Source organism: Pogona vitticeps, chromosome 3, assembly GCF_051106095.1.
Source record: "Pogona vitticeps strain Pit_001003342236 chromosome 3, PviZW2.1, whole genome shotgun sequence".
Taxonomy (NCBI): domain Eukaryota; kingdom Metazoa; phylum Chordata; class Lepidosauria; order Squamata; family Agamidae; genus Pogona; species Pogona vitticeps.
The window spans coordinates 214071402-214090003 of record NC_135785.1 but is presented as its reverse complement, the minus strand read 5'-3'; the positions used below and the strand labels follow the sequence as shown (position 1 = coordinate 214090003).

General features: G+C 36.8%; 1 protein-coding gene across 6 annotated transcripts in view; it reads left to right on the top strand.

Moving 5' to 3' along the window:
* ROBO1 (roundabout guidance receptor 1) overlaps positions 1 to 18602 on the top strand; it is a 769638-nt gene that overhangs the window by 655228 nt on the left and 95808 nt on the right. For all 6 annotated transcript variants that reach the window (XM_072994024.2, XM_078388993.1, XM_078388992.1 and 3 more), the window contains one exon: positions 17326 to 17450. In XM_072994024.2, coding sequence (XP_072850125.2) covers positions 17326 to 17450 — 125 coding nt within the window. The remainder of the gene's footprint in view (positions 1 to 17325; positions 17451 to 18602) is intronic.

Sequence of the window (18602 nt, the reverse complement as noted above, 5' to 3'; positions counted from 1 at the left end):
GGAACCATATGTAGAGGTGAAAAGAAAACTCTCTTTCTATGTAATCCTGTTCTGGATGATGGTTGTTGCCTATTATAGTTTGCTTAGCACAAACTTCTTGCACCTCTACTATGCAGTCATGTGGAAAGAACACCCAGGGACATATTCTGTTTCTGTTAAGTTACACTATTATGCTTTATCCGAACAATCTGTGAAAACAGAAGGTGTGACTGTGGATCTCATTCATACTGGACAGAGATGAGGACTGAAATCCTGTTCCATGAGGCTGATGGTGTCACAATTTTTGTGTATATTTGTTGTTTTTATTTAAGTATTTGGAAGCCACCTAGAGTGGTCGCGAGACCAGATGGGAGGGGTATAAATGAAATAAATAAAAATAATAATAATGAATAATGATGTCAGCAGAAGTGTTTTTTTTTTCCAGAAATTATATATTTCCAAATTCCCTGAGGTTTCCATATTATTCACTTCATCACTGGGAAGCCTTAGGAAGGGAAGAACAAATTTTTAATCACAAAAAAAAAAAATAAAAAAAAATCACAGCCACTACACTACCGGACTGAAGAAGGTATTTGTGCTTATATGTATGCATGGGTACAGGTACAAAAAGCTATAGTGCAAGACATAAGAAATGAAGTTTAACTGCAAGAATATTCCAAGAAATGTTCCAAGTACAAAAGGAGAGTGGGGAGTGAAGAAAACTGTGGATCAAATTCATCATATGAATTTTATTCCACCTTCACCAGTCTTTGGTGATGAAGAGGTCAAAGGAACCTTGGTGTTCAACTGGGCCTGGAAGGCAAATTTCTTCCCTTTCCTTTTTCAGTGTCACTGCCACAAGAATCTGAGAAAATAGTAACTGGGCTTGGGGAATCAATATTGCAAACCTTGAGTTTAGAGTGATAACATCTTCTGCTTCTTAAATACTTGTGTTAAGCTATTATCATTTCGGAAGCTCTTCATCAGATGTTTGTATGCAGAGATCATTTAGACTGGTCCCATCCCATGTCCTCACATTTGGTCCCATCCTCACTATCAAGTAGATGATATAAACCTGTGGCCGAGTTTTGTTCTCAATATGTCTGAAGAAGGAGACTTTATCCATGAAAGCTATAATACCTTTCTGAAAAATTATCTGTAACATTTCAAGGTAACTTCGTAGACTGACTTCTATATTCCCTTTTCAGTAGCAGTCAAGCAGTCCATCTAGATTTCTTACTACAAATTCAGATAGGTTTTATTATAGTGGCCCCATTTCCATCATCAAATAAATTTAATCTGCAGCAATGGGAAAACAACCCGTGCTTCTTATTATAAAAACAATTGAAACTAGATTTTCATCTTCTAAGTACAGGCCAAGCAATCATCTTTTTATTGTTTCAACAAACAAAAATACAGATTAAGCCATTAAAAAATATAAACTCCATTCCTGTTTTTATTCTGATAAGAATTTAAAAGTAACTAAATTCATTATCTTCTCTCAGAATTTTGTCATCACTGTCTATGGTTTTTCATTCTGCTTAGCAATTATTCACAGAAGAGACTGCCACTGAATCCTTCAAATAATTTCTCCTTTGTTTAAGAATAATAAAATATGTTCTACTATCCCCCCTCCCCCATGCACATCTTTCACAGATCTGATGTGTTTAATCTAGCTCACTGCAGATAATAAATGAAGACCTATCTACATTTTATAGCCATCATGAAGAGGTCACTGAAAATGAGGTGACATGGCAGCTTTCCCACAAAATAGTTACAAAGTATACTGCTGCTTAATAGGTAGGTTTTCTGCACATCACTGAAAGTCTCTGCTCCTCCAGGAGAGGATCCTGGCAACATATAGCATCAGTCTGAAGATTCTCAAAGATGTGGAACATCCATATTTTGAGAACTTCTGCAAGCTACAAAACGTATGCAGAGATATTGCCATATGGAAGCATTTTTCGCTGGTTTCAGCACTGGGGTTGTCATATTTCAGTCTGCCTTTCAGTGTGTCATGATACAAAAAGGTATCCAAGAAGAGCCAAGCTTAGCTATCATGAATTAAAATAAGAACTTAATCAATTTTTTATGTGGCAATAATATCACAACAAGATATATTTAATGCAAATAGAGTGAAAAACTCTCCATTACAGAAGCCTTCTTAGGGTCACTATATGTCAGTTCCAAGTTAACAGCATATAACACATAATCACTGCTGGATTTTAGATATTCTTTGGATCACCAAATTCATTTGTTACACATCCTATTTTTCAAGTATTAACTAATTACACAAACACTTGTATTGTGAACAAAAGAGCATTTTGTATATGGAGAACTTGGTGTTCATCAGTTACAAAGGTATAAAATATTTTTTAAACAACTAAGTTTAAAGAATTGGAACCATTTCACCTCACATTCTTTCTATTTCTTTTCCATGATTCAGTTTTCAATAAACAAATTTAAATAAAAAAATTTAATGTATAGGAAGCAGTGATCTGTTTAATTAATGTCTGCCCTATTATTTCCATGGGGGGGGGGGGAAGGCTAGGATTTTATTTGGTTTCTGTTTTTTGCTTTTTCTGCCAGCACTATCCATCTCCACGTTTCCCATATGAATTTTGTAAAGTCACAACCTATATGTAACATGAGCTCTTTCTGGAAGTATGGATCTTCTGTCCCATGACAGTTCATACATTGATACAAAGCAGTCATACTAACACTTTTCTTTAAATAAAGTTCACAAAGTATGAATGGAGTACTGATTTTAGGTGCATAGTTTCTTATAAAGTAGCAGTCTTCCTAGGCTATTTGTCAAGAATCTTCGTCTGCTGAAATGATTTTACAGACTTTCAAAATTCCAGACAGTTTGTATCTTTCTGATAGACATCAGCGTCACATACAATTCAACATTTATAATAAGCTTTGCAGTTCTGTCATAGTAGTACTAAGCTACAATATTTTTCCTGTTTTTCTGTTACAAATGAGCAAGCTCTTTAGAATTCTTACAGACAGGCCCTGAGTGCCATTACTCGGCGTGTTCATTCCTTTTTGTTTGTTTTTGGACTCCATTTGGGGAATTCCCAACAAGCACTGTGAGCAGCTGCCTTTCCAACAGTAAACTAAGTCCAAGCTTGCCCTATCCTGGGCCATGAGGCTATCCAGACCACATTGGCAAAGTTTATGTGTGTGTCTCTGAGGTTTGGAGTACACAAAACAAAACAAGACAAAAATGTATATGCTTAGGTTTCAATATATTTTGGTCTACCTAACAAAATACCCATTTTGGATTCAATTCTTTATTTAACTTCCATAACATACTCTTCCTCCTTCCAGGAGAAAATAACTATTTCTTTTCACTTACCAAAGGGAAAACTCATCATAACTGGCTCCAGTCATCTAATATCTGTATACAGAATTTCCTTCAAAACTTAAATTCTAACTTCCTCCCCAGAAATAATATTTATGTAAGATAAGTCCACTAACATTAAGTCTGGATTCTGGCAAAGATACAGCTGTACTAATTAGCACAAATCAGAATGACATGTTTTTGTGTTTGCTTTTAATATTTTAAATAACTTCCCCTTACAAATCTACCTTGCATATTGCTTTTGAATTTTAAAGTCCATAGATGGTATATGAGAGCAACTACTCAATGTAAATCTACCACTTGTAAGGCATACACAGTTCCAGGTATACATGTTTCCTCTAAGGCATGCACAATTCCAGACATGTGGCTGAATGAGCCCTCTGAATTGTAATGCTACTCCATGCAGCACACATATGCCATGTATTAATAATAGTGGTTGTCTTTGTCACATTTTAGCCTCCATATAAAATGCCAGTGCCACCAGAAGGGTCTTCAGAAGGTCTTTTTTTTTTTTAATGACGGACATAAATTCTTTGCTTTCATTGATTTGTAAATATAAGGAGGAAAGATTAGGAAGGCCAGAGTGGCAGATCTGTTCCTTACAACATATAATCTTGAAAATGTGCAACTTTTTCAATAGTATCTTTCAGGATGTGAAGGATCACACAAAAGATTTTTTTGGGTTCATTTCTTAATTAAAAAAAACATGTAATTTTGTGACAGTCCTTAAGGTACACACAGTTTGCACAAATGAGTGTAACAGTAAAGGTTTTGAAGACTTTTACACACCAGTTCTTTTTTTAAAAAAGTGAAACAGCTTATCAATTTCATTAAAATTTAGCTCCTGAAAAACACCCAAAGTTGTTGGGTTCCTGAAAGCACTGAGGAGAAATGGACCCAGGAGAGGTCTAAATCTATATGATACTGTGTCATGTAGCCTCACGGCACAGTGGCTAAACTGCTATACTGCAGCCAAAACTGTGCTCATGACCTGGGGGTCGATTTCAGGTAGTTGGCTCAAGGTTGACTCAGCAACCTTACCAAGGTTGGTAAAATGAGCATCCAGTTTGCAATGTGTGGCCTGCATAATTAACTTGTAAACTACCCAGAGAGTGCTTGAAGGGCTAGGGAGTGGTATATAAGCAGCACACTTTTTGCTTTGCATGGGTGAGCAGCAGAGGGAATTCCATTCTGGAGAACTGTATGTTATAATTCTAAGATGCTTATACTTTTGCATCCTCAAATGGTATATCTCTGGGAACCTTCTGGGAATGTCAAGAATCTTCTCCGACTGTTTTTATCCTGTTGAGGGACCTCCCTGCCTTGGGTCTGAATTTAAACTTAAACAAAGACTTCAAGAAAGAAAAGCTGGGGAAAAAAGGGAGGAGGAGGGAGGGAAACAGAGGTAATTTCTCAACAGGGAAATGGCTGCAGCCTGCAAAAGTGGAAGAGATTTTCAATATTGAATAAAATTTGCAAAGGTGAAAGAAATGGTAATCACAACTACCTACTAATGAATACTAAAATTAATTACTTTTACAGTCAGGATAACTATAACTATATTTCAGTAAAAAGTAATGAGCAATAAAATGAGTTCTTTTTAAAAAGAACCAATCCAATTTCTTAGCATGTTTTTTTTTCAAATAATGGTGATATCATAGCCTTGGGGATACAAGCATTTGTTCACCGTTCATCTTCACTTTAAAAAGACAAAGCAGTTTGCAGCACACTACCATATGTGTGTGACTGTGTGCGAAGCGCAGGGGTTCAGGTTTTCTTTGAAATGGTATCTATTTCATCCAGCAGACCTTGTTGCTGAATATCACCAAGATTATAAAAAGCAAAAATTAAGTCATTCCGTTGATTTATTGAATTTCTCTGTAGTAACCATTTATAAATTTATTCGGTCCACTGGTGTAATTTAATATCTACGTGCTTTCTTGAAATGTTACATTTTATATTACACTTCAAAGTATTATGCTATGTAACAGTGAATGTTTACACTACAGTAGCCACAAGCAAGAAAGGGAAAAAAGGTAAAGTTAAAGGTTCCCCTTGACATTTTTAGTCCAGTCGTGTCTGACTCGAGGGGGCGGTGCTCATCCCGTTTTCAAGCCGTAGAGCCAGCGCTTGTTAAGTAAAGAAGATGTGTGCTAAAAACTTAACATGGTAATTGTTCTGCAAAGCACACAATGTATAAAGAAAATTTAAAGAAAAGAAAAAACTGAGAATATGTATTTGAGAACATGTTATCACACTGTGAGAATGCACCACATAGATATTAGGGCAATATCTTCATTGTTTGTTGTTTCGTCATGTCCAACTCTTTGTGACCCCATGGACCAGAGCACGCCAGGCCCTCCTGTCTTCCACTGCTTCCCACAGGTGGGTCAAATTCATGTTGGTAGCTTTGGTAACACTCTCCAACCATCTCATCCTCTGTTGTCCCCTTCTCCTCTTGCCCTCACCCTTTCCCAACATTAGGGTCTTTTCCAGGAAGTCTTCTCATGAGATGGCCAAAGTATTGGAGCCTCAGCTTCAGGATCTGTCCTTCCAGTGAGCACTCAGGGTTGATTTCCTTTAGAATGGATAGGTTTGTTCTCCTTGCAGTCCAGGGGACTCTCAAGAGCATCCTCCAGTACCACAATTCAAAAGCATCAATTCTTCGGCGGTCAGCTTTCTTTATGCTCCAGCTCTCACTTCCATACATCGCTACATTGCTTTGACTATGCAGACTTTTGTCAGCAAGGTGATGTCTTTGCTTTTTAAGATGCTCTCGAGGTTTGTCATCGCTTTCCTCCCAAGAAGTAGGGGTCTTTTAATTTTGTGGCTGCTGTCACCATCTGCAGTGATCATAGAGCCTAAGAAAGTACAATCTGTCACTGCCTCCATATCTTCCCCTTCTATTTGCCAGGAGGTGATGGGATCAGTGGCCATGATCTTAGTTTTTTTATGTTGAGCTTCAGACCATTTTTTTTTTTTTGCACTCTCCTCTTTCACCCTTATTACGAGGTTAATTTCTCCTCACTTTCTGCCATTAGAGTAGTATCATCTGTATATCGGAGGTTGTGAATATTTCTTCCTTTTCTTTAAGGACTTGCCATAGTTTGCTGTGGTTCAGAGAGTCAAAGGATTTTGCATAGTCAATGAAGCAGAAGTAGATGTTTTTCTGGACCTCTCTGGCTTTCTCCATAATCCAGTGCATGTTAGCAATTTCGTCTCGAGTTCCTCTGCCCCTTCGAAATCCAGCTTCTACTTCTGAGAGTTCTCAGTCCACCTACTGCTGAAGCCTACCTTGCAGGATTTTGAGCATAACCTTTCTAGTGTGTGAAATGATTGCAATTGTACGGTAGTCGGAGGTTTCTTTGGCACTGCCCTTCTTTGGGATTAGGTTGTAGACTGATCTTTTCCAGTCCTCTGTCCACTGCTGAATTTTCCAAAATTGCTGCCATATTGAGTGTAGCACCCTAACAGTGTCATCTTTTAAGATTTTAAATAGTTCAACTGGAATGCCATCACCTCCACTGGCCTTGTTGTTAGCCATGCTTTCTAAGGCCCACTTGACTTCACTCTCCAGGATGTCTGGCTCATGGTCAGCAACCACACTATCTGGGTTTCTGGAACATCCAGATCTTTCTGGCATAAATCCTCTGTGTGTTCTTGCCACTTCTTCTTGATGTCTTCTGCTTCTGTTAGGTCCCTACCATTTTTGTCCTTTATCATGTCCATGATAAGAGGTTCCTTTAATATCTCCAATATTCCTGATCAGATCTCTGGTTTCTCCTTTTCTATTATTTCCTCTATTTCTTTGCATTGTCCATTTAAGAAGCCCCTCTTGTCTCTCCTTTCTTTCTTTCTTTCTTTCTTTCTTTCTTTCTTTCTTTCTTTCTTTCTTTCTTTCTTTCTTTCTTTCTTTCTTTCTTTCTTTCTTTCTTTATTTATTCATTCATTTATTTATTTATTTATTTATTTATTCATTCATTCATTCATTCATTCATTCATTTATTTATTTATTTATTTATTTATTTATTTATTTATTTATTTATTTATTTATTTATTTATTTATTTTATATCCCGCCTATCTAGTCAGCTCAGGACCACTCTAGGCGGCTAACAAGCAAAGAATAATAAAAATAAACATATATAAAACAGCATAAATAATGGAAACTTTGCAAAAGTAGAAAACAGTGGAAAGGGGAAGGAAAGGAATGTCAGGAATTGTCTGGCGGGAAGGCCTGCAGGAACATCCATGTCTTCAATTGATTTTTGAAGATACCCAGCGAGGGAGCCCCGCGAATCCCAGGAGGAGGATTATTCCAGAGGCTGTTCTTTGGAAGTTTGCATTCATTTTCTGTAACTTTCCCTATCTCCCTTGCATTTTGTTTCCCTTCTCCTCTCTGCTATTTCTAAGGCCTCGTTGGACAGCCACTTTGCCTTCTTGCATTTCCTTTTCTTTGGGATGGTTTCTGTTGCTGCCTCCTGTACAGTGTTACGAGCCTCCATGCATAGTTCTTCAGGCAGTCTGTCCACCAAATCTAGGCTCTTAAATCTGTTCTTCACTTCCACTGTGTATTCATAAGGGATTTGGTTTAGATTATACATGACTACCCCAGTGGTTTTTCCTACTCTCTTCAGTTTAAACTTGAATTTTTCGATAAGAAGCTGATGATCAGAGCCACAATCAGCTCCAGGTTTTGTTTTTGCTGACTCTATAGAGCTTCTCCATCTTTGGCTGCAGAGAATATAATCAGTCTGATTTCAGTATTGCCCATCTGGTGATTTCCATGTGTAGAGTCGCTAAGTGCTTCCGGGCTAAATTAGAAGGACTAAATCATTGAATGAAAGAATGAGATCATATGGGGACATCCTTAACCATATAAAAGGCAAGGCCAAATCTTTACTACATTTGGTGAAGTGTATTGTCTGTCAAGAGGGATGTGGTGGCGCTGTGGGCTAAACCGCAGAAGCCTGTGCTGCAGGGTCAGAAGACCAGCAGTCGTAAGATTGAATCCACGCAATGGAGTGAGCTCCCGTCGCTTGTCCCAGCTCCCGCCAATCTAGCGGTTCAAAAGCATGCAAATGCAAGTAGATCAATAGGGACCCCCTTGATGGGAAGGTAACAGCGTTCTGTGTCTAAGTCACACTGGCCATGTGACCACGGAAGATTGTCTTCGGACAAAACGCTGGCTCTATGGCTTGGAAACGGGGATGAGCACTGCCCCCTAGAGTCGAACATGACTGGACAAAAATTGTCAAGGGGAACCTTTACCTTTACCTTTGTCTGTCATTCAATCTCAATCCTACTCCACTGCCAGCTTCATCAAGAATGTGTATGTTATAGTGAAATCTAAAACTGAATTGTAAAAATGTAAAAATGACTTGTAGTTTTCATTATGAAAAACCTTTCTCTTTGCAGTCTCCCTACCCATGTTGTATCCAGAATAAATGTTATTTTTTAAAAAGTCTATTGAAGTTATTACTGTCAGTACTACATATCTAATCAAATTGTCTTATACATTAATTTACAACATACTAAATGGTTTTACATCCAGGAAACATGGTATTATAATTGCCTTCTATATCCATTTTATATTTTATGATTTATCTGCTGCTCATCCCATACACTGTTAATTGAACTCAAACTTGTGTCTCTCCCACTTAATGAATTTTGACAGATGGCATATTCTCAGAGTATTGGAGGGTAGCATGGTGCAGGTGTTTTACCTGCTAATTAGGAAAGTATACTCTTGCAGGAGTTATTTTTAATCTCTGCCTAAAACCAAATGAGGACTTAAGATATGTTGAACATCTCCTAGAAACCTGAATACTATACTTTGACATTTACAATTTGTCAATCCAATCTTATGTAAATTATTTCAGAGTTATATTATATAGTGTTGCCCCGCGGTTAATGTTGTCTTGTGAAAAATTCATCTTGTGAAACACGTTTTCCCATAGGAATGAACTGAAATCTAATTAATGTGTTCCTATGGGCAAACAAAGTCAAATTTGGTTTACAAAGGGTTTATTAAGTGCTCTTTAAAGCCATACATATTGTGCAGATGATTTAAAAAATGGCAATCAAAAAACTGTAACTTTTTAAACATCATAGAAAAACATTTAAAAATCAGCAAACATGAGGCAGGAACAAAAAACGGAAAGCATTCATCTTGTGAAGCACAGCCATAGGAACATTTGTCTTACGAGTCATCAACCCAATTGCCAAAACCATTTGTCTTGTGAGTTTTTTTGTCCTGAGAGGCATTTGTCTTGCAAGGCACCATGGTATATTATATTCAGAGGCACCAACATATTTTCCCCACACTGGCCACCTTGCATTGGTTGCCATTCGTTTCCACTCTGATTTCAAAGTTCTTACGATTACTTATAAAGCCCTAATTGGATATGACTGGTTTAGGACTTGATACCTGGCAGAGCGCCTTCTCCCACCCAGTTCTACCAGGGATACTCGTTCTAGCCAGGCCAGGCAGTTAAGTGGCCTAATGCTGAGGGAGGCCTGGAAGGAAAAAAGAACAAGGAACCCGGGCTTCTTGGCAGTGGCCCCTCACCTCTGGAACAACTTGCCCGTAGAGATCTGCCTGGCTCCCTCTCTGGGTGTCTTTAGAAGTAAACTAAAGACATTGCTATTTAGGCAGGCTTTCCCTCCTGCTGTATTTTAATATCTATATTTTTACATCTTGGATTTTCGCATGTTATTGGTTTTATTGTTTTTAAATTTTGTTATGCCTCCCAGAGTAGACTATCTGTCTAGATGGGCAAGGTATAAATCTAAATAAATAAATAAATTCAATGTATTCACTGAAACAGTTATTTTCACAAAAGCAAGCTCACTTTTTTATTATTTTATTTATTTTTTTAGATTTCATTTTATTTCTGTAAATTTATTTCTGTAAATTTTGCTGGCCTGTTCTTTCCCATATTCCTCACTACTGGGAGTTGCAGTCCAACAACTTCTGGAAGGTCACAAGTTTCCCCACAGTTTGAATCTGTGCAAGAGGATGAGCTCCTGTTGCTTCTCCCAGGTCCTGCCAACTGAACAGTTTGAAAACATGCAAACGCAAGTAGATGAATAGGCACCACCTCGGTGGAAGGTAACGGTGTTCCCTGTCTTGTCATGCCAGCCACATGAACAGGGAAAATGTCTATGGACAAACACCAGCTCATTGGCTTATAAATAGGGATGAGCACCAGCCCCTAGAATTGGACACGACTGGATTTAATTGTCAAGGGCAACCTTTACCTTTACCTGTACTTTAGGGATATTCTTACTGATTACAGAAAGAAATTTTAAAACTCTATAGTTTAAACTTTCACTTTCCTCCAGTGAGCCTTCCAAGCCCCTCTGGTGACAAGATGCCAAACCATCAAGAAATTGCTGATACAACAACCCTAAGTAAGGTCCCAGAGAAAGATGTAGGAAATCCATGCCCTCATCCCTAGCCCTGCTGCCTAGAGGCAGCTAGGGTAGAAGGAAGCCTTTGTTTGTTGTCCTCAGTCCCCTCAGAAGGGTGGGGATTTACTTTCCCTCCCATTGGTCACAATAGAAGAGAATCTTCCTGTACCAGCTTCAGGTTTAGTTCTTGTAGAAATGCCTTTTGATCATTTATTGTGTGGCAAGCAAATGTTTTGAGTGGTAGCAAAGGAATAATAATATTGGCTCTGTTGAAAATGGTGGAAAAGGCTGGTTATTTAGTGAACAAGGCAATTCTGCCCAGTACGAGAGAGACAGTGAGTAGCATTTACCCCATCTTGCTTTCAGGGAGTATAATTGCCTTGAGCACTGATGATGATTATGAAAATTATTCCTAGATTAGCTAACAAATGATATATCATAATGCATTTTTTACTGTTTCTCAGTGCGTAGTGTGTAGTAGAAAATTATTTCATATGTTATAGCAGGTTGGGGGGGCATCGTGCTGAAGTCTATGTACTGTGCTCAGTGGGATGATCTTTTTCACACCAAAGCATATCTCTTGTATCTCCTCCATTTTTCATGCTTCACATCTCTATGTTTAGAATTGAGCTTTCTCTACAACTGGAAAGAGCAATCTATGTAGTTCCATCTGTTCCATGCTGTTTCATGTATATCATGAATATGTTTTTTTCTTTTGATAGCTGTATTTTGATGAATAGTAGTTTGTAGGTTTTAAAATAACTTTTAACCTATATTTATTATTGTTATTAATTAAATACTGCTCTTTTCTGAATGAACACCAACACAGTGGAGTATATAATTAGAAGCACATTCATTTTGCCTTATTTCATTTTATGTTTGAATTTATTTATTCCATGTTTTCTGTTCTTTTTGTTTTGTTTTTAGTTGTGTCTGGTAAGTTGAAATTTTATTCGCCACCTTCTAATCATCGTTATTCCTGTGACTGGAACATCTCTCTCCCTTTCTATCCATACCCTTCCATATCTGCCAACAAATCAGCTCTCAGCTTTCACTCATAATTGACTGGACAGACTGCAAAAGCCCACATTCTGCATGAAGTATGGGTAAATTTTGTGGCAAGCATCAAAGGTAATGGCTTGCTTATTTTTATGTGTTTTAATTATTACAATGTTAAATTTTTATTATTAAGCTTTCATTTAGCTCTCACTGAATAAAATTATGATTCATTCCTGCTTTAAGAAATATCAGATATATGTCTTACAGGTGTGCAAATTCTTAAAAGAGAGATTTGTGTTCCAAGCCCTGGTACATTATGTAAATAAACATAAATTTGCATTCCTTCCAGCAAGGCCTGTATTAAAAATAACAATCCTAAATTTATAAATTTTAATCAATTTATTTTTTTGTAATTAGTTTAGTAAGGTTTAGTTGCTATGTGCCAAGTGTCATGAGACTTGATGTGGACTGTAGAGATTAATCAGATCTATTGTCATTCCACCAGATTTGGTGGAGAAAGATTTGATTGGATCCTGAAATACTTTAACTTAAGGGTATTTCCCAGTATAGAATTTCTTGTGTCCTCCAAGTGCACTTGTTGAGGGCAGAAGAAAGGGTGTCCAAATTAATGTATTTAGAAATATAGATATGGACCACTTTGCAAAAACAAGTACACAAATCCATTTCCATGTGTTTGGCTTGCAACAACACTTTTTACAGCATTTACTGTCCCCCCCAAAAAAAAAAAAAGTTGGAAAGGGATAAAGAATTAAGTCTACATGGGGGTTCCTTTGATTTCATTTTTAATGGAAGGACTTAATACAAAGGAGAGAATTTTTAAAGCACATGAGCCAAATCTGTTTGAATTATAATCAGAAAGCTGGAAGAAGTTCTGTAGAATGGATAATGTATTCCTGAGTCAAATTTACTAATGATGATCTGCAGGAAAAAATAATTCTGCATTCCTGTTAGATTATTGGTTGAACACAGGAAGAGCTGAAAATGTGACAGACCAAAAGCCTATTTAGTTCAGTATTCTATTCCTATAGTAGTCACCTGGATATGAATATGACAACAATCTCATGCTTGCATTCTCCAACAACTGAAGCATAGTGCCTCTAGTACCAGAGTAAATATATATACCTCACGAACAGCCATTGATAGTACATTGGTTTAGCATCCCTTTTAAAGATGCACAACTTGAAAGTCTTCACTATATCTTGCACTAGAAAATTCCAGTTTAACTATGTTTGAAAATGTAATGTCTTGTATTTGTCTAATCTCCAGCCATTCAGTTTATTATCACTACTATAAATTTTGGTATCATGAAACAGAAAGAGACTCCCTTTATCCACTTTCTCCATATCACACATAACTTACATATTTCCATCATCTCATGTTGCCTTTTTTCTTTTTTTTTTAAAAAAAGGTAAACAATCCCAAATGTTGTAACTATGCTACATTAGATTGGAAATTAAAGCTAAGAGAAGAACCAAAAGGACAGTACCATGATGATGCACAATGTACAAAAGTGCCATGATTTCATGTCCTTTTTTTCTTCCTTTTTATTTTTAACTGAAGAGATGGTACAAAATAAAGAATGATATTTGCAGTATGCCAAAGAAACTGTATTGCTATTGTTTTGAGTTAAAATTCTTCCTGATTCATTTTTGAAATAAACATAAAACTATTCGGTTTTCCATACCATATAGAAAATTTAGGGATTATATGAGAGACAAAAAAGGTTTTACCACAAACTTTAGCAAATATATATACACTACATCTTTTGTTCCTCTTCTCACTGACACAGACCAAGATGGAGCTCACTCTGAAAAACAATTTTAGTATCTTTCATTGTAAAAACAAAGTTCTCCTGCGGAGGAACTTTAACATGTTTATTTATTTATTTATTCAATTTATTTCTATCCCGCCTATCTGGACTTTTTAGACCACTCTAAAAATGTTGGACAGTCACAGTCTTCTGTATAATTTGCAAGTCTGTTTTCCTTTTCATTCTTACTGTGTTCAGTGGCAAATTAAATGTGCAGTCATCAAGATAAAGGGTGGCTATATGGATGTCTTTGCAGTAATCTAACCAAGGTCAGCTTGGTGCTCTTTTTGGAGAACCTAGTGGAGGATTTAGGGGAACACTGTGAAAGAAAGATGCCATCTGCACAATTGCCTGATTCCGCACAGTTCAGTTCCCTTTCTAGAGAATCTTGTGCAGGATTTGGGGAAACTGTCACATTCTGTGCAGGCCAGTACTCCTTTTGGGGAATCTTGCACAGGATTCTATAATAATAATAATAATAATAATAATAATAATAATAATAATAATAATAATAATAATAATAATAATAATAATAATAATAATAATAATAATAATAATGTTCAGGAATCAAAATATTTATGTGTAGATATTTTTTTTATTTTGAAAAAAATGATTTTTGAAATTTAAGAAAAATCTCGAGTTCTAACTGTCTCCATTGGTTTATAGCAATTGTAATGAGTTATGCCTAACACTTGGATTTAGGCCAGTTTTTGTACATTTCTTCATTGAGAAGATAGTAGCCTTTCATTCAGTCATAATAATACTCTAGGCTAAATTCTAGGCCAGCCTTTCAGTCTTTTCCTTCCTTGATAATAAACTTAACACCATTCATTCATTCATTCATTCATTCATTCATTCATTCATTCATTCATTCATTCATTCATTCATTCATTTAACTTATATAGAACGTGTCTACTCTGGACAGTTTTAATTGTTTTACTAAAATTCCGTTGATTCCATGGGTCTGCTCTAACTGGGGCCAATAATTGGTTTCAGGCCTGATGTGGTTCCTATCTTAGCAGATCAGAAATTCCACTGTTTGTCACAACTTTAGGTGCAATTATATTCAGTTTTCATAAACTTGCTAATTTTCAGACACACAAACAGTAATCAGTAGAACTGTTATTTCTTACTTGATTTAGTTCCTATGTTATCAGCATGTTTCATATACAGTGGACCCTCTACTTAAGGAATTAATCCGTATTGGAATGGTGGCTACAAGTCGAAAAGTCTGTAAGTCGAATCTCCATTGACCTATAATGCACTGAAAACCGATTAATCCCATAACCAGTGGTTTTTATTCTATTTTTATTCCATTTTGGTTTTTTTCTGGTCTGTAAGTCGATTCTCTGGCTGCAAGTCGAATCTAAATTTTGCAGCCAGAGAAGTCTGTAACTTGAAAAGTCTGTAAGTCGAGCCGTCTGTAAGTCGAGGGTCCACTGTACTAATGCTTCAACAAGTTAGAAAGCTAAAATTCCATACTAGATATACATATATAAAAAACATATTTTTTCTACTAATGTACTCTTCAGTATACTACATAGAATATAGAAAACATTTTCCAGATTTGTTGGAGAGCAGATTCCATTGAGCATAACCCATGTGGTAAGAAATGATAGGATTTATTATAGTCCCACAACATCTGAGGGCAGCACAGTGCTTACCCTGGCAATGGCCACCTGGTTGTTTAAAATGACACCTTTCTGAAGTCATATTTTAACAAGCTTCTGATATTTACTTCACTTGGGATCATTTCAAAAGTATTTAGCTAAAGCTGATTTTCACAAACCCTCACCCCCCCCCATAATGCCATCACAGTAAAATAATAGGCTATCATGGTGTCATGAAAAATTGCGTTTATCCTCAATTATACCTCCCCTCAAAACAACATCAAAAAAACCACACACACAACTACTTTACTAACTTAACCCAGATTGGCTTGTATTGTTTCTTGTCACTAATGGTGCATGCAATCTGAAATAAAATTCTATCTAAAACATTTTGGAGAAGTTATTAAACTCTAAAATCTCACAGAAGTACAATATTTCATTTAAGCTCTCTTTTTGCAAGGTTGCACTGCAAGCATAGGTTTTTGAAAGAGTATTTTCTTCTACTCCAGTTCAGTCACTATGCCTAATACATTCAACTGCCATAGCTTAATGCAACTGACATAATTTTTGACGTTCTATTTACTGCTAGATGAAGTGGCCATTTACGTCTGTATAAATCAAACAGTTTGGACAATGCTGGCAGTATTTATAATGTCACGATGAGCAGATGTTTCAAATTTGCCTTCATTTACATATAGATTTTGTTTGAACATGCCCTTGCCTATGTAAATGAAGGAGGTATTCTGCTTCACTGTTGCTATAGATTCATTCCTCTTCAGTAATTGCACTGAAGATTTTTAAATGGTTATAATTTACATGGTAGCAATCCTGGGGCTTTTGAGTTAAATTAAAAAAAAAAGGATCCCATCTTACATCAAAATCAAGCCTCTTATGAAAGCTGTTAAATGACTCCTAAGCTACAGTAAATCAATGATGATGACTTTTATCTATCTAACCCATGAATTTACAATCATTTTCATTTTTTCACTGTAATAGTTACTAGTACATCATGTGAGGGAATTTTTCTTTTCTTTTGCAGTGACATTTAGAATACTCTTCTAAATTCTTCCCCTATGTTCATTAGCAAAATGAAGGGAAATTTGGACATAAAGGGTTAAAGAGATGCATTTCTAAGCATCAGCCCTATTAAAAGTGATGTTGAAGCTGAGCGCTGTTTTCTTCATTGTTATGAGGGTTTTTTCCTATGCAAGTCCCTCATCAGAAACTGGCTGAGCCAGGTATCATTTTTTAAATAGACATGTCCTGTTATAAAATTTTGATGTGGGACTCAATATCCATCAACTTTAACCCTGCTCAGTTATTACTTACTCAATTCTCTCCAAAATTTGAACAGTGGAGTATATGGCTTCTCTCTCTCTCAAGCATCACTCTCTGCATTTGGAGCACAGAATTCTGCAAAGGAGAGGTTTCTGCTCACCGAATGTTGTTTGCCCAGAGTGCATGCAAACAGGAGCTTCTCTTTTAGAAACACATTATTTGTCATGTGCTGAAAGTAACAACAGAGAGGAAAGGAACTTGACGCTCCCCATTGAGAGTGTTGGAGAGAAGCAAGTAAGTATCAACTAAATAGAGCTTTTACCAGTTAACAACCCAGGGTTCAAAAACAGGCATATTTTGTATGGCTGACTTTTTTTGGTTTGTATTTACTTTGTTCTGTTCTGTTCAGATCAAGGTGTCTGTCTACGGCGTATTCTGGCTTACTTATTGGCTGGTCAGGAACTCTACTCACTATCAGGGCTGGGGGTGGTAGGAGGAGAGGGAATGGAAAAGGAGTTTACACAACTCTCACTATGCACAGATCACCATGGAGCATGAGCTGCTGCTTTAACCAGGCTTTTTGACATGAAAAGTACAAAATCTTTCTTTGTACAACCTCCACTTTCTTTGCCTTGATTGGCATTAAAAAAAGAATCCATATATAGCCCAGAGTTAATTCGTCAGGTATATAGACTCAATTCCATATAAATTTGTGTATGTACATTGTGTGCATATTTGTATCCTTTTAAATCCTCTTTTTTGGTGGTCCAAATCATTTATTTCAGCATAGTATGAATAGCAAGAAAGTAAATTCTTCTAATTTTATTGTTTTTTCTCCCTTCAGAACCTCCACATTTTGTGGTGAAACCTCGTGACCAGGTGGCTGCATTAGGCAGAACTGTGACTTTCCAATGTGAAGCAACTGGAAACCCTCAACCAGCAATATTTTGGCGAAGAGAAGGAAGTCAGGTAAAATGGATTCATCCTAAACTTTGTCAAACTATCTTGAATACATCTAATAACACTGATGTCTTTTAATTCTCCAGATTGCATTCCCCTCCCATCTTATAAACACTCACTGAATGCCTAGCTGTTTTCCTTTCATCTTTTCCGGAATGTACCTGCAAACTCTGCCTCATTCGGCATTGCTGGAGAATTGCTTATGTAAATACTAAACCCCTTGGCAGTGGAGGTGATTCAATTGAACTCCTGGAAATCATTGCACTCCAATCATCTATACTCAAGCATGTGCATAAGCACATGTACATATCCACACAGATGCCCATATGAGGACATGTATAAAAACACGTATATAAATCTCTTGTTGATGATAACAAGGGTTTGAGGTTTAAGCTGCACTCAAGTCCCAGTGATATTTCTCAAAATCAATGGGTTAAGGAGTGGTTTAAAAGTCTCCTCCAAGTGAAGTTCCTCAGGATCACTAGGAGAAGGCAGAGGCTTTAAGCCCACCTGCATCCTAGCAATTGTGTTGAAAATGGCAGCAAAGATAGTTTCTCTGCATGTATCCTCTTTCCCAGCATTCTTGGTTCTGTAGGTAAGAGACTAGAAGCAGCATCCTCATGCAGCCTGTTTCCTAGCTGAAATGGACTGCAACCAAACAACTATCTGGCAGCCTAATTCTGCTGAGAAGCAAGGTATACAAGGATGACTGTCATTACACACCCTATGTGCTTCGGGAGTCAGCAGTTACATATGGAGACTACAGAGAGGAACTGTTAGTGTAGTTATGCTTTAAAAATATTAAAATTGGCAAACACAACATGGATCAGAGGATTATACATATTCCTTTATTTAACCCACCCAACAATGCATTTTCCGCCCACAGGATTCCAAAACAGGAAGTTTTTCAAGTATCTTGCTATCTTCAGAGATTGCTTTGAGATTGTGTCTTGCCCGAAACCAAATTTTAAAGCAAGATGTTGCTGCTATCGGCTTTGTTGAACACATGCCAATGTGTATCATGAAAATGAGAAGAAGATCAATGATAAGACTCTGTTAGGACTAAAAAGTGTAATGAAAGTTGATACATATTGTTTCAGGAATAGACATTGTTACCAGAAAGGGGTGGGGGACTGCTAAAAAACAAATCTTCATGAAATA